We start from the raw sequence: 12668 nt of genomic DNA, 5'->3' as shown, positions 1-12668 counted from the left end.
AAGCTTTCCATTTGCCACAATAAGCATGTTGCTTCCAGAGGTTCTTTTCGGAGGACAAGACAGAGAAATCAACTGTCTTCTGTATTCTGTAGGTTAGATGTCAGGGAGGATAATAGCTCTCTCTTTATCCCTAGGTCCCGTCATTTCCGCAGAGGTGGGAGACACCATCAGAGTCACCTTCCATAACAAAGCAGCACATCCCCTCAGTATTGAACCCATCGGAGTGAGAGTTGACAAGAGCAACGAGGGTACATACTATTCGCCCAGTGGAAGTGAGTACAACATTCGGTAATCAAGCAGTAATGTTTACAACCCACTGTGCCGGTCACCCCAGGAAAACGACCCTGAAAAAACCAAAGGCAGGAACTTCTGAGGAATCCTCTCATGTACCATCCTCCAGCATCCTGCCAGGAAGCAAGTCAATCTCTTCTCCTACCATTTGCGGTTGGTTTGTGGAATTCTGTCCTATCTCAATTGGGTGATTATTGACAATACTGAAAGTAACTTACTTGGACTGTATCAATTACACATTTCCAGAGTTCTATTTGGGTGACTGCTAAATTTGAAAAAATATTCTTGCGGTTATAAGGTTAGACGTACATTTTAGAATGTTTTAAAAATATAAAAAGTTGTAGCCAAAAATAATATCCATAGTTCTATAGCCAACCACTATTATATTTTTGTATAAGTCCTTCACTCTTCCATCTGTGCACATAATATTTTTATATCATTTATTTAAATATGAAAATAGTATTTAACTATGAAAAAGTGAAAGTGTTAGTCACTCAGTCATGTCTGACTCTTTGTGACCCCGTGGACTGTAGCCCACCCAAGCTCCTCTGTCCATGGGGTTTTCAAGGCAAGAATAATGGAATGGGAAGCCACTCCCTTCTCCAGGGGGTCTTCCCAACCCAGGGATTAAACCCATGTCTCCTGCATTTCAGGTGGACTGTCTATAGTCTGAGCCAGCAGGGAAGCCCTAGTAAATAAAAATACTTAGCATTATAATTTTGTACCCAGAGTTTGGTTTCTTAGCATTATAAATATTTCATAAGTATAATTTTAATGATACAAAGTATTCCACTATATGAAAGTATTTAGGTACTTTTGTAGGTCAAGGCTCGCCAATGAAGACTCTCTTCTGGGTCTTAGATTTCTTGTATCCTCACATGTAGGAAGGGGCTCGGGAGTTTTGTGGGATCTCTTTTGTAAGTGCAATAACCCCACTCAGAAAGGCCCTACTCTCATAACCTAATCACCTCTCACCTCAAATACTATCATCCTGGGCATTAGGATTCCCATATATGAATTTTGGAGAGACATAAACATCCAGCCCATAGCAAGCACCAATCTCGGACAGAGGTGTAGAGAGGACTTCCTGGGGGAAATCACACCTATTTGTGACCTCCACCAGTGAACAAGTAGGAGTCCAGTCTAATGTATAAAAGGAGCACAAAAGTGGGTTATCCTAGACTAAACCCAGTCTACCCCGTGGCTCAAATGACCTCCCCATGTGACCTTCCTTACAGGTGAGCCCCCTCCTTCAGGCTCCCATGTGGCGCCCAAAGAAACATTCACCTATGAGTGGACTGTCCCCAGGGAAGTGGGGCCCACTTACAAAGATCCTGTCTGTCTAGCTAAGATGTATTATTCTGCTGTGGATCCGACCAAAGATATATTCACTGGGCTTATCGGGCCAATGAAAATATGCCGGAATGGAAGCTTACTTGCAAATGGGAGACTGGTAAGTCCAATGAGGGAAAATGAAAATGACTTTCAAATCCCTTCGAATCATCATTATTATAAGGAAAGTCCTGCGGTTTGAGGCAGGGAGGGCTTCACGTGCGCGCATGCATACTCGGTGGCTTTAGTCATGTCCGGCTCTCTGCGAACCCATGGCCTGTAGCCCACCAGGCTCCTCTGTCCCTGGGGTTCTCCAGGCAAGAGTACTGGAGTGGGCTGCCATGCCCTCCAGGGGCTCTTCCCGACTCAGGGATCAAACCCTCGTCTCCCGCATTGGCAGCAGACGCTTTACCACGGAGCCTCCAGGGAAGCCCAAGGCTTCCACACATAATACTTGTTACAACTTTTTCTTAGACTTATATCTGTATTGTGTGGAGACTCTCTGACTAACAGGATTGCTTCAAAGTGAGTTGGAAACAGGCTTTTCCTTGGAATCCGAAGTCTTTTATGATACAATTCAACACACACTTTTTAAAAAAATCACCTATTAATAAGTCAGTTAACATTCACTGAGGAAAATATTGCTTTAAATATTTTTTATATTTGTCTGAAGGAGACTGGTATATTACTGTTTAGTTATACTGCTAATTAACCTTCAATTATTTGTGTAACATGTAAGAAATAACACTGCTCACACATCCGTAAATATTTTTTAGAAATGGGAAAATGACCCTCCGATCTAGAAATAGAAATACTTAATCTAACCATTGATTTTCTCTCTAAAATAAAAATTGCAATATAAATCTTTAAAAGAGAAAGAGTCCTTTGAAAATGCATTCAATACAATTACCACACCTTAAAGCATCAAAAAACATACATTTTTATTTGGTTTTGCTTAAAATAAAACATTTCAGACTCTCGGTTTATGTGTAATTATATTCCATACATTATGACTTATAGTATTCTCATAGACATTACTTATTAAATTCTTAGAAATTAATTTTTGTTTCTTCTTTGATCTAAGAGTTACTTGAACCAAATATGATCTTTTATTTTTTAACTTTTTGTCCTTTTATGAGTAATTTTCAGTTTTATTGCATTATAATTAGGAAATATGACTTGTAAACTTTTCTCTGTTTTCAGAGAAGTTTTCTTCTCTGGAGAAACTACAGAACAGTTTTCTCTGTAGGTCAGCGTGTAAGAGATTACAGCAGCTCCCTTGTGGAATCCTCGCACATCTGAAAATGTCGCATTGTTGGGCTTTGCTTGATGTAGAGTTTTTCTATCATAATCTTTCCCCCTCAAAACATTACTTGCTACTCCATCTTACTCTGACATTTATTGTTCTAGAGAAGTCTGATGTTCATAACTTTTAAGATGGCTTATTCTAGAAATTTGTCTATCTTTGAAATCCAAAATTTTTAGCAGGATATTTAGGTATAGGTCTGTATTACTAATTTTGTCCTGCTTTCAGTGAAAGTTTTGAATCTGAGTAATCTTTCTCTTTTATAGTGGTGAACATTTCCACTATTATTTGTTACTGATAGGTAATAACTTCTCTCAAATAATTACTATGTGCCTATTTTTCATCTTTAAATCTTTTCTTCTGATTTATGAGAGCTATCTTAAGACCATCTGCATCACTATTAATAATTCAGTTTTTTACAGCATCTAACATCTTAGATTTTTAAAGTTTGATAATCATGTTTTTCATCTGCAAAAATGATCTCAGGGAAAAGATATGTCATAATCCTTCAAGTTTTCTCTTCTTTAAGGGAGTACTTGTTCTCAGGGACTCTTATGCTTTGATTCCCTAGTCCAATTGCCTTCGGGTCAACTACTGAATTATTACAGATAGCATTTCCGCTTCCTTATTTTTCACCAAGGACAGGGATAGGAGGTGAGAATATCTAGAATGTGTGAATTCTTGCTCCAAATCACTTGCAGGCTATTTCTTCTCTTAAGATGTATCTGCTTCCACCTGCTCTGTCTTTTAGGAATTCTTCAAGCTTTCATGACTATGGATAACACCTTCCCTAATTTATAGCACAAGTACATATCACCTCCTCCCCATTTTAACAATTTTGAGAGGTGAGTTCAAGTGGAATGAGGAGTGTCAGAACTTTTAGGTGAAGAAAGAGGCTTAGATTATTGTGTTGAACTAAAAATCCACTACGCAGGTATCAGTCAGAAATGTGGATGGACCTAAATAGAGACTGTCGTACAGAGTGATGCAAGTCAGAAAGAGAAAAACAAATATCATATATTAAGCATATATGTGCAACCTAGAAAAATGGTCCAGATGAACTTACTTGAAAAGGAGAAATAAAGACACAGATGTATGGACATCAAAGCAGGGAAGGGAGATGGGATGAACTGGGAGACTGGGACTGACATAGATACTTTACTATGTATAAAATAGTAACCAATGAGAACTTACGATATAGCACAGGGAGGTCTGTTCAGTGCTCTGTGGTGACTTGAATGGGAAGGAACTCACAAAAAGGGGGGTGATATATGTATATGTATGACTTCTTCACTTTGCTGTCCAGCAGAAGCTAACACAACATGGAAAAGCAACTATACTCCAATACAAATAAAAACACTCTGCTGGTCAACAGGAGTATTTTGTGAGTTCCATTTACAAGTGTAATGGAAGCTTCAGTTCCTGTCCTTCTTTTGGCAGGTCTGTGCATAAATAGCATTGTGCATATGGAAGTGTCTCTGCCTTACTCATTCTGTCTTCACCCCGTTGTTCTTATTTTGATTTTCAGAAAGATGTAGACAAGGAGTTCTATCTGTTTCCTACAGTGTTTGATGAGAATGAGAGTTTACTCCTGGATGATAATATTAAAATGTTTACAACAGCACCTGATCAGGTGGATAAGGAAAATGAAGATTTTCAAGAATCTAATAAGATGCACTGTAAGTACTGCATCACCCACCAACATCAAGGGGTTTCAGCACTGCACATGTAATACTTTTAATTAAGCTAAAATACTAACAGCTTTGCCCACTGATTGTTTTAATAAATGATTAAATACCATCGTGCTCTAAGGGTAATATTGTTAATTATTTGACATATCAGTCAATTGAATCTTAGTTTCACTTAATTCAGAATAATAAAACATATAATATGTGCCAGTTAGATCAGTTTAGTTCAGTCGCTCAGTCGTGTCCGGCTCTTTGTGACCCCATGGACTGCAGCATGTCAGGCCTCCCTGTCCATCGCCAACTCCCAGAGCCTACTCAAACTCATGTCCATTGAGTCAGTGATGCCATCCAACCATCTCATCCTCTGTCATCCCCTTCTCCTCCTGCCTTCAATCTTCCCCAGCATCAGGGTCTTTTCAAATGAGTCAGTTCTTCACATCAGGTGGCCAAAATATTGGAGTTTCAGCTTCAGCATCAGTCCTTCCAAAGAATATCCAGGTCTGATTTCCTTTAGGATGGACTGGTTGGATCTCTTTGCAGTCCAAGGGACTCTCAGGAGTCTCCTCCAACAACACAGTTCGAAAGCATCAATTCTTTGGTGCTCAGCTTTCTTTACAGTTCAACTCTCACATCCATACCTGACTACTGGAAAAAACAGCTTTGACTAGATGGACCTTTGTTGACAAAGTAATGTCTCTGCTTTTTACTATGCCGTCTAGGTTGGTCATAACTTTTCTTCCAATAAGTTGCATAGTCCTTAAAATGTAGTCCCTAGGTCAGCTGCTTCAGCATCACCCAGGACTTGTTAGAAATGTAGATTCTTGGACTCCAACCCCAACTTACTGAATCAGAAACTTTAGGTGTAGGGCTTGAAATTTGTATTTAACAAATCCTCTGTGTTCTGATGCTTAAATTTGAAAGTTACTGGATTAGATACTTTTCTTACCTGTGGTTTAATCAAGACAGGCTTCCTTTATGATTTCTACTCTGAATAAACTTCATTGATTCTCATCTTTGACTACCCATAAGAATCCCCTGAGAGTTAAACAAACAAACAAACAAAAAAAAAAACAGCAAAAAACTATTAAAACTGTTTTTTAAATGCTCGGCACAATCTACAGGGATTTTCATTTCATTGAAACAGCATCAGATTTACTTGTTAGCTCCTAGTGTAATTCTAAAATGAAGTTAAAAGTTTAGAGATAGTGAGCTAATTGCTCAAGATGTCCACATCACTAATGCACAACTTGTGAAAATCATTGTAACTAGAAGAAAAAAAATAGTAAATGTATTACAAACTGAACTCCTCCTCATTGAACTCCTTTTTATGGTAAGTCGTGTCCAACTCTTTGCGACCCCATGGACTGTAGCCAGCCAGGCTCCGCTGTCCACGGGATTTCCCAGGCAAGAGTACTGGCGTGGGCTGCCATTTCCTCCTCCAGGGGATCTTCCCAACCCAGGGATCGAATCTGTGTCTCCTGCATCTGCAGTGGTAAGTGGATTCTTTACCAACATGCCACCTGGGAGACCCCAATACAAACTGACATTGTTTTCCAAATTGGATTCGTAATAGTCACACTACCCATAACGGTCTTTATTTTGCATTTTGGAGGAGTCAAGAATATTATCTATTAAGAACAGCAATGAAAGGAAACTTCCTGCACATACTCATCCCTGTTATTCAAGATGAATAAGAGAGCTTTCCATCTAAGACAACAAACACATTCACAGTCTACAGCACCTAGGAAGAACTGTTATTATTCATTCATTTGTGAGCATTTGGGTGCTCACAAATATGGCCCTTGGGAGAACTGAGAAATGATTCACTGAGAACAGTGAGATTCCCAGGGCCCAGAACTTTAAGAACCCAGCATTCATGAGACTTCCCAGGTAGTCCAGTGGTTAAGAATCCCCCTCGCAATGCAGAGGACATGGGTTCTATGCCTGATTGCAAAACTAAGATCCCACATGCTGCAGAGCAACTAAACCCTCGAACTACAACTGCTGAGCCCATGCACGTCAACTAGAGAGTCTGTGTGCTGCGTCGAAAGATCCTGTGTGACACAGTGAACAGTCTGTAACTGAGACCCAACACTGCCAAATAAATACTGAAAAGAAGAAGAACCGTGCATTCAGCCCTATGGCTTCCACCCAGGGCTTGCCTGGCAGTGTTGAGTTCAGCAAGGAGTTCTAGAGACATTGTTGACGTGTCAAGGGGTAGGCAAGCCCAAATGGGTCTTTTAAAAATTAAATAAACCCAGTTGGGAAAGTCTGGAAAGTCTGAGAGGTTGTCATGAAGTAGGACATACAATTACACCAGTTTCAAAATATCATTTTCCAACTTTGATAGCCATGAATGGATTCATGTACGGGAATCAGCCTGGTCTCAGTATGTGCCAAGGAGATTCGGTCATGTGGTACTTATTCAGTGCTGGAAATGAGGTCGATATACACGGGATATACTTCTCAGGGAACACTTACCTGTCAAGAGGAGAAAGGAGAGACACAGCAAACCTCTTCCCGCAGACAAGTCTGAGTCTCTTCATGCAGCCGGATACTGCAGGTAAGTTCCTTTAATGTCAAGGCAGACTTCTGCTGGGTCTCCCTGTGTGGTTTTGGTTCACATTGCTGCGCTGGATGTTAGCTCGTCCCTTCCCCAAGCCTCCCAACTACCCTTTCTTTCCCTGGTTACTGTCAACCAAGTACTTGCCAGGTAGGTGCGTTTTCTGTTTTTGTGGTGGGGAGAGAAGGGAGTGACGAAAGTGGACTGAGGTTTCTCCCATTGGAGCTAAGTCACTCAGTCATACCCAACTCTTTGTGACCCCATGGGCTGGAGCCCGTCAGGCTCCTCTGTCCAAGGGATTCTCCAGGCAAGAGTGCTGGAGTGGATAGCCATTCTCTTCTCCAGGGGATCTTCCCCACCAAGGGGTCAAACCGGCATATCTTACATCTAACCTGCATTGGCAGGCGGGTTCTTTACCACTAGCAACAACTGGGAAGCCCATTTCCACCTAGTCAAACCCTCAAGATGGTCTCCTTTTCAATTATGTGCCCTTAAAGATAGCTGGCAAATCAGACTAGAAAAGAAACGTCTCCCATGAAGGCTCTGCCTCTAAACTTCGTGTCCTGCCTCTGTATCCTGCATGTGTGTGTGGGTGCTCAGTCGTGTCCAGCTCTTTGCAACCCCATGGACTGTAGCCTGTAAGGCTTCTCTGTCCATGGGATTTCCCAGGCAATAATATAGGAGTGGGTTGCCATTTCCTTCTGCAGGGAATCTTCCCAGCCCACGGATCAAACCTGCCTCTTCTGCATTGGAGAGGAGAGGCCACCACTGCACCACCTGGGAAGCCATCCTAGATGTAGTGTTGGCTTATTAGTCGTCTACAATTGAAAAGCCTATACTAGAACTATAGACATGCAGATTCAGAGATACGGACAGAATTGGCTCTGAATGAATAAAGTAAAGAACTAAAACCAAAGAGAACTTTACCCAAACGTGAAAATAGGCTAACTTGCCTCAGGCTTTATTTGGTTTATCAAATGCCACGAAAATGCAAGACACGTCCACCTTTTCCTACATTAGACAAATGTAAATGCAACGTTTAACAAAAGAGATAAAGCCGTCTGCTGATGCAGGGAGACAGACAATAAGCAAGTATATTCACACACACACACACACACACACACATATAGAAAAACAGGGCAGTGGAAGGAGCAGATGACGGATGGGGGAAAGTGGTCAGAAACACTCACAGGAGGTGACCTGCCTTTTTATTCACCATTCCAGGGACTTTTGATGTGGAATGCCTGACAACTGACCACTACACAGGCGGCATGAAACATAAATACAACGTGCGCAGGTGCAGGCGGAGGGCTGAAGACTCATACCTCCACCTGGGGAGAAGGACCTACTACGTCGCAGCGGTGGAGGTGGAGTGGGATTACTCCCCGAGCAGGAAATGGGAAAAGGAGCTGCGTCACTTACAGGAACAAAAGTAATCCTCTAGACTCTGGCTCCCAATTATGTCTTAGCTTTTCCTTTCAGAGAAGTAAGAATTATGCTAAGTTAAGAAGCGGTGAACAATTGCATTAAACAATCACAACAAAACAACAACCAAATTCTTTCCAGGGACCCTTCTCATGCATCTCTGCTTCCCTCAGCTATCTCTCAGAAAAACTTACAGTGATTGCCTTTCATTCTTCATAGTCACTCATCTTACGTTCTTTTCTGTTAGACTGTCTTCTCATACTTGCACACCCCTGTCATTGTTTTCACACTTAAACCAAAATTAATGCCTACATTCAGAGCTGAAACGATTTTCTTTACTAACCATTTGTTGCTTATCTTATGTTTCTTCCAAAGATTTCACTATGAGTCTAGTAATCAGTTACTTTACCTTTTTGAAACTATTATGCATGGAATCATATTTTAAATTCTTGAGGGCACTAGAGCAGGTATGGTTTCTGCCCTACAAGAATTTACAGGAAAATACGGTTCAAAACTAGCAATAACATGTACACTATGGAAATGAAAAAGTGAGTTCAGTGAGTAAGTGTAAATAAAGCGTGGTTATTGGAGTTTCAGAAACAATATGCTTAGAGCCACATCGCCTGGCACTTCTACGTGTAGCTGTCCTATACTTTGCCAAGCACTCTCCGCTATACCATCTCTCATCAGCCACTAACCCTTGGGGGATATGATTTGATAAATTGGGGTGGAATGCGTTCAGAGCTGAGGGGTACACTATGACCGGTAACTTGTAGCCAAGTGATGGCTAGCAGGTTAGTTTTACTGCCATGAGAAATGTGATTTCCTGGGGCACGTTTGTTGTTTGTTTTTCTCTGGCTGCACTGGGTCTCAGCTGCAGCATGCAGGGTCTTTCAGGTGTGGCATATGGGATCTAGCTCCCTGGACAGGGATTGAACCTGGGCTCCCTACATTGGAAACATGGCGTCTTAGTCTCTGGCCCACCAGGGAAGTCCCATGAGTATGATTTGTGATGTAAAAGAATAATAATTTGTGATGTAAAGGAGTAGGCAGCTATTTTAGTGATTAAGGTATAACTGTCAAAAGGTACAGAGTTGTTAGGAGTCAGTGAAAGCTTTAGATACAGGGAACAGCTGGATAAAAGGGCCACTCAGCTCCTATAGTCTAAAAATACTGCAGTAACCGGAGAACACCTCACTGATGAAATCTGGACGCAAAACATTTCAGAGCCACAAGGAAACCTTGGAGACAGTCTCACTGAGTGCCTCACTTTAGGGGTGAAGAAATGGAGGCTCCAACAGGCGATGAGCAGCTGGAGACAGTCAGGGCCAGGACTCCTCAGGCTCCACTCCTAGCTAGTTGTAAAGATGAGCTAGACTTTCTCCCACACCTGTTTATTGTGGGGCTTTTTTGCTTTTAATTTTACTATTGTTTTTTTATTGGAGACACTTCTTTATTGATAGTCTTAGTCTTTCTTGTTCAAATGGGACAGTGATATGAAAAACTAGCACAATGAAAACTATTTTTATTCAAAATTTAAAACTCAACTTTCACTTTTCTTAAGACAAATACTAACCTTAGTTGTGTGTGTGTGTTTAGTCTTTCAAATGCATTTTTAGATAAGGAAGAATTTTACATCGGCTCCAAGTACAAGAAAGCTGTGTATCGGCAGTTCACTGACAGCACATTTCGAGTTCCCGTGCAGAGGAAAGCTGAGGAGGAACACCTGGGGGTTCTAGGTACCGTCCCAGCTCCTAGGTACCAGGGGTGGGCTGGTGATAGGTGCTCTGTGTGGTGGGCCAGTCCACGTCTGTGGGCTTCACGTTCTTAGTTCATACCTTAATGTTATTCATAAAATGAATCTTCTATGAATATGAATGAATTTTTATTCATTTATAAAAATAAAAAACAGAAGCTACTTAATACAATGAGAAGACTATATTTACTAAAAATATGGCATAAGAAAGTATTACTTATTTCTGTCAGAAACAATGGTATTATATCCCATTTACTAATAAAATTATATATATTTGGTGTTTATCAAATCAATGCCTGTAGGTTTGATGAAATTGGTAGAGATCACTTTCTACCGAGATTCTTAACCAAATTCTCCATTTTTCTAGTCCAAAAAAAAAAAACCCCATAGCTATTTACTTTTAAAATTAAGAAGTAAATGATTAACCTCAACAAGAAATATACATATAAACAAGGAAATAAGGAAAGGGAAGAAAGTGTTTATGATGCACACAGCCAGGGGAAAATTGCCTTCAATTTTTCAGGAATTGCTCTAAGGCCGAATGTCTAAGAACTCCTCCAACACTGGTCTTGGGAATATTCTTGAAAACTGTCAAGTGCAGTGGAAGCTACTCCCAAGCCCACTCTGTCTTTTCACTAACAGAATTCCCTGGGCTTTCTCATCCTCAGTCCTGGCAGTAAGACACCCAAGGAACAGCGGCACTGCCATTGGGTCACGGAAATTTTTTGTCAGGAGAGAAGCTAAATTTGGCTAGGAGGCAGGAAATGGATGGGTACCCCACCCATCCTTTCAAATGCAGTACTGTCCTTAGTTCACAGGAAGGTCTAGACGTTCTGATGATGAGAAATGACTCTCGGCCGGGGTAGGGTCACACCTGATGGCTATGATTAGGCCACTATCCTGCAGGAAATTTCAAGCTAAAACCTCCCCTAGGACTCCAGATTAGAGATACACCCATAGTCTCCATTTTTAGAGACAGCCATAACTAGTGTTCTTATCCTGAATCGCCGGGGACCAGGTATCAATCCAAGAGTACTACTGCATGAAGCCAGAGGGGAAAAACAGAAACAACATCCTCAATGACTTAAAAAAAGTTACGTGAGTTAGAGCTTCCAATCTGATGGGTATATAAGCCAGTCTTCCTTTTCACTGTTCCCAGGCCCACAACTTCATGCGGATGTTGGAGACACCGTTAAAATTATCTTTAAAAACATGGCCACAAGGCCCTATTCAATACACGCCCATGGGGTGAAGACAGAGAGTTCCACGGTGACCCCCACCGCACCAGGTATTCATGGGAGGGGGAGGGATATGTTTTATAGACTCTACAGCTTTCCACAAACAACTGCTGCCCACAGTGCGTCCTGAGGGAGTGAAGGAGGTGGCTAAGAGGGCACAAAGGCATTGCATCTGTGTGAATGTATGCACATGCCAAAAGTTAAAAAATCCACAGAACTGTAAGGAAAAGAATCTGATGGTACTGAACACACACTCAGGGTTTTGCATCAGCAGAGATGATCTCCGCAGGCTCAGCTAGAACACATCCTGGACAGCACCTAGCACGGGGCTGACTGTTTCCATGCCTCTATCCAATGACAGGGTCCTAAGGGCAGAGGCTGCCGTTTGGAACTTTAAATCCGAGTCCAATATCTGGCTTACTAAATGTCTCTTTAATTCAGAGCTAAAAACTGCAATCGATTAAATGCATTTTCTTTAATAAAAACTCTAACTTTCTCCTATTCATTGGAACATTGGCTTCAAGGAAAGGACCATTTCTTAGTAACTTAGCAGTTCTCAAATTTATCAAGTGAGAAAAAATACTCTATAGAGTTGGTCTTGTCAATACAGGGAAATAGAAATAAAAAGCTCTGCTCACATGATCCTCATATTACAGCAAATAAATACAGATATAACATCAAGTCATACAAAGTGCTATGAAGAAGATTAAGACAGATGAGAGACAGTAAATAACAAGGGTGCTATTTTAGGTGGGGGGCAAGGGGGTTGGTCAGGTCTTCTTTGAGGAGGTGCCCCTGGTGAAGACACGTACACGATGAGAAGTGATGAGTCACAGGGAGTTGGAGACGGAGAGCATTCTAGGTCCTGAGACGGAAGTAGGCTTGGTGTGTCTGAGGAACAGCCTGGAGGCCAGAGGCCAGGACAGAGCCAACAGGGACAGAAAGTGAGGAGACGGGATCCATGCAGGGCAGGAAGCCAGGTGCAGGAGAGGGAGGGGGACCGCAGAGGCCGTGGTTACGAAGTTGTAGTTCATTCTGGAATCCCATGTGAGGGTTTGGGCTGAAGAGG

At 41.5% G+C, this 12668-nt stretch overlaps 1 protein-coding gene across 1 annotated transcript in view; it reads left to right on the top strand.

Moving 5' to 3' along the window:
• Window positions 1–12668, top strand: part of CP (ceruloplasmin) — a 45305-nt gene that overhangs the window by 20755 nt on the left and 11882 nt on the right. Inside the window, exons 8-14 of the mRNA XM_061168078.1 lie at window positions 135–272; window positions 1530–1744; window positions 4458–4608; window positions 6968–7180; window positions 8405–8612; window positions 10205–10344; window positions 11521–11649. Coding sequence (XP_061024061.1) covers window positions 135–272; window positions 1530–1744; window positions 4458–4608; window positions 6968–7180; window positions 8405–8612; window positions 10205–10344; window positions 11521–11649 — 1194 coding nt within the window. The remainder of the gene's footprint in view (window positions 1–134; window positions 273–1529; window positions 1745–4457; window positions 4609–6967; window positions 7181–8404; window positions 8613–10204; window positions 10345–11520; window positions 11650–12668) is intronic.

The sequence above is a fragment of the Dama dama genome, chromosome 19 (genome assembly GCF_033118175.1).
Source record: "Dama dama isolate Ldn47 chromosome 19, ASM3311817v1, whole genome shotgun sequence".
NCBI lineage: Eukaryota > Metazoa > Chordata > Mammalia > Artiodactyla > Cervidae > Dama > Dama dama.
Note: the sequence above shows the minus strand (reverse complement) of the source record. Positions and strands in the feature narration are given on the sequence as shown.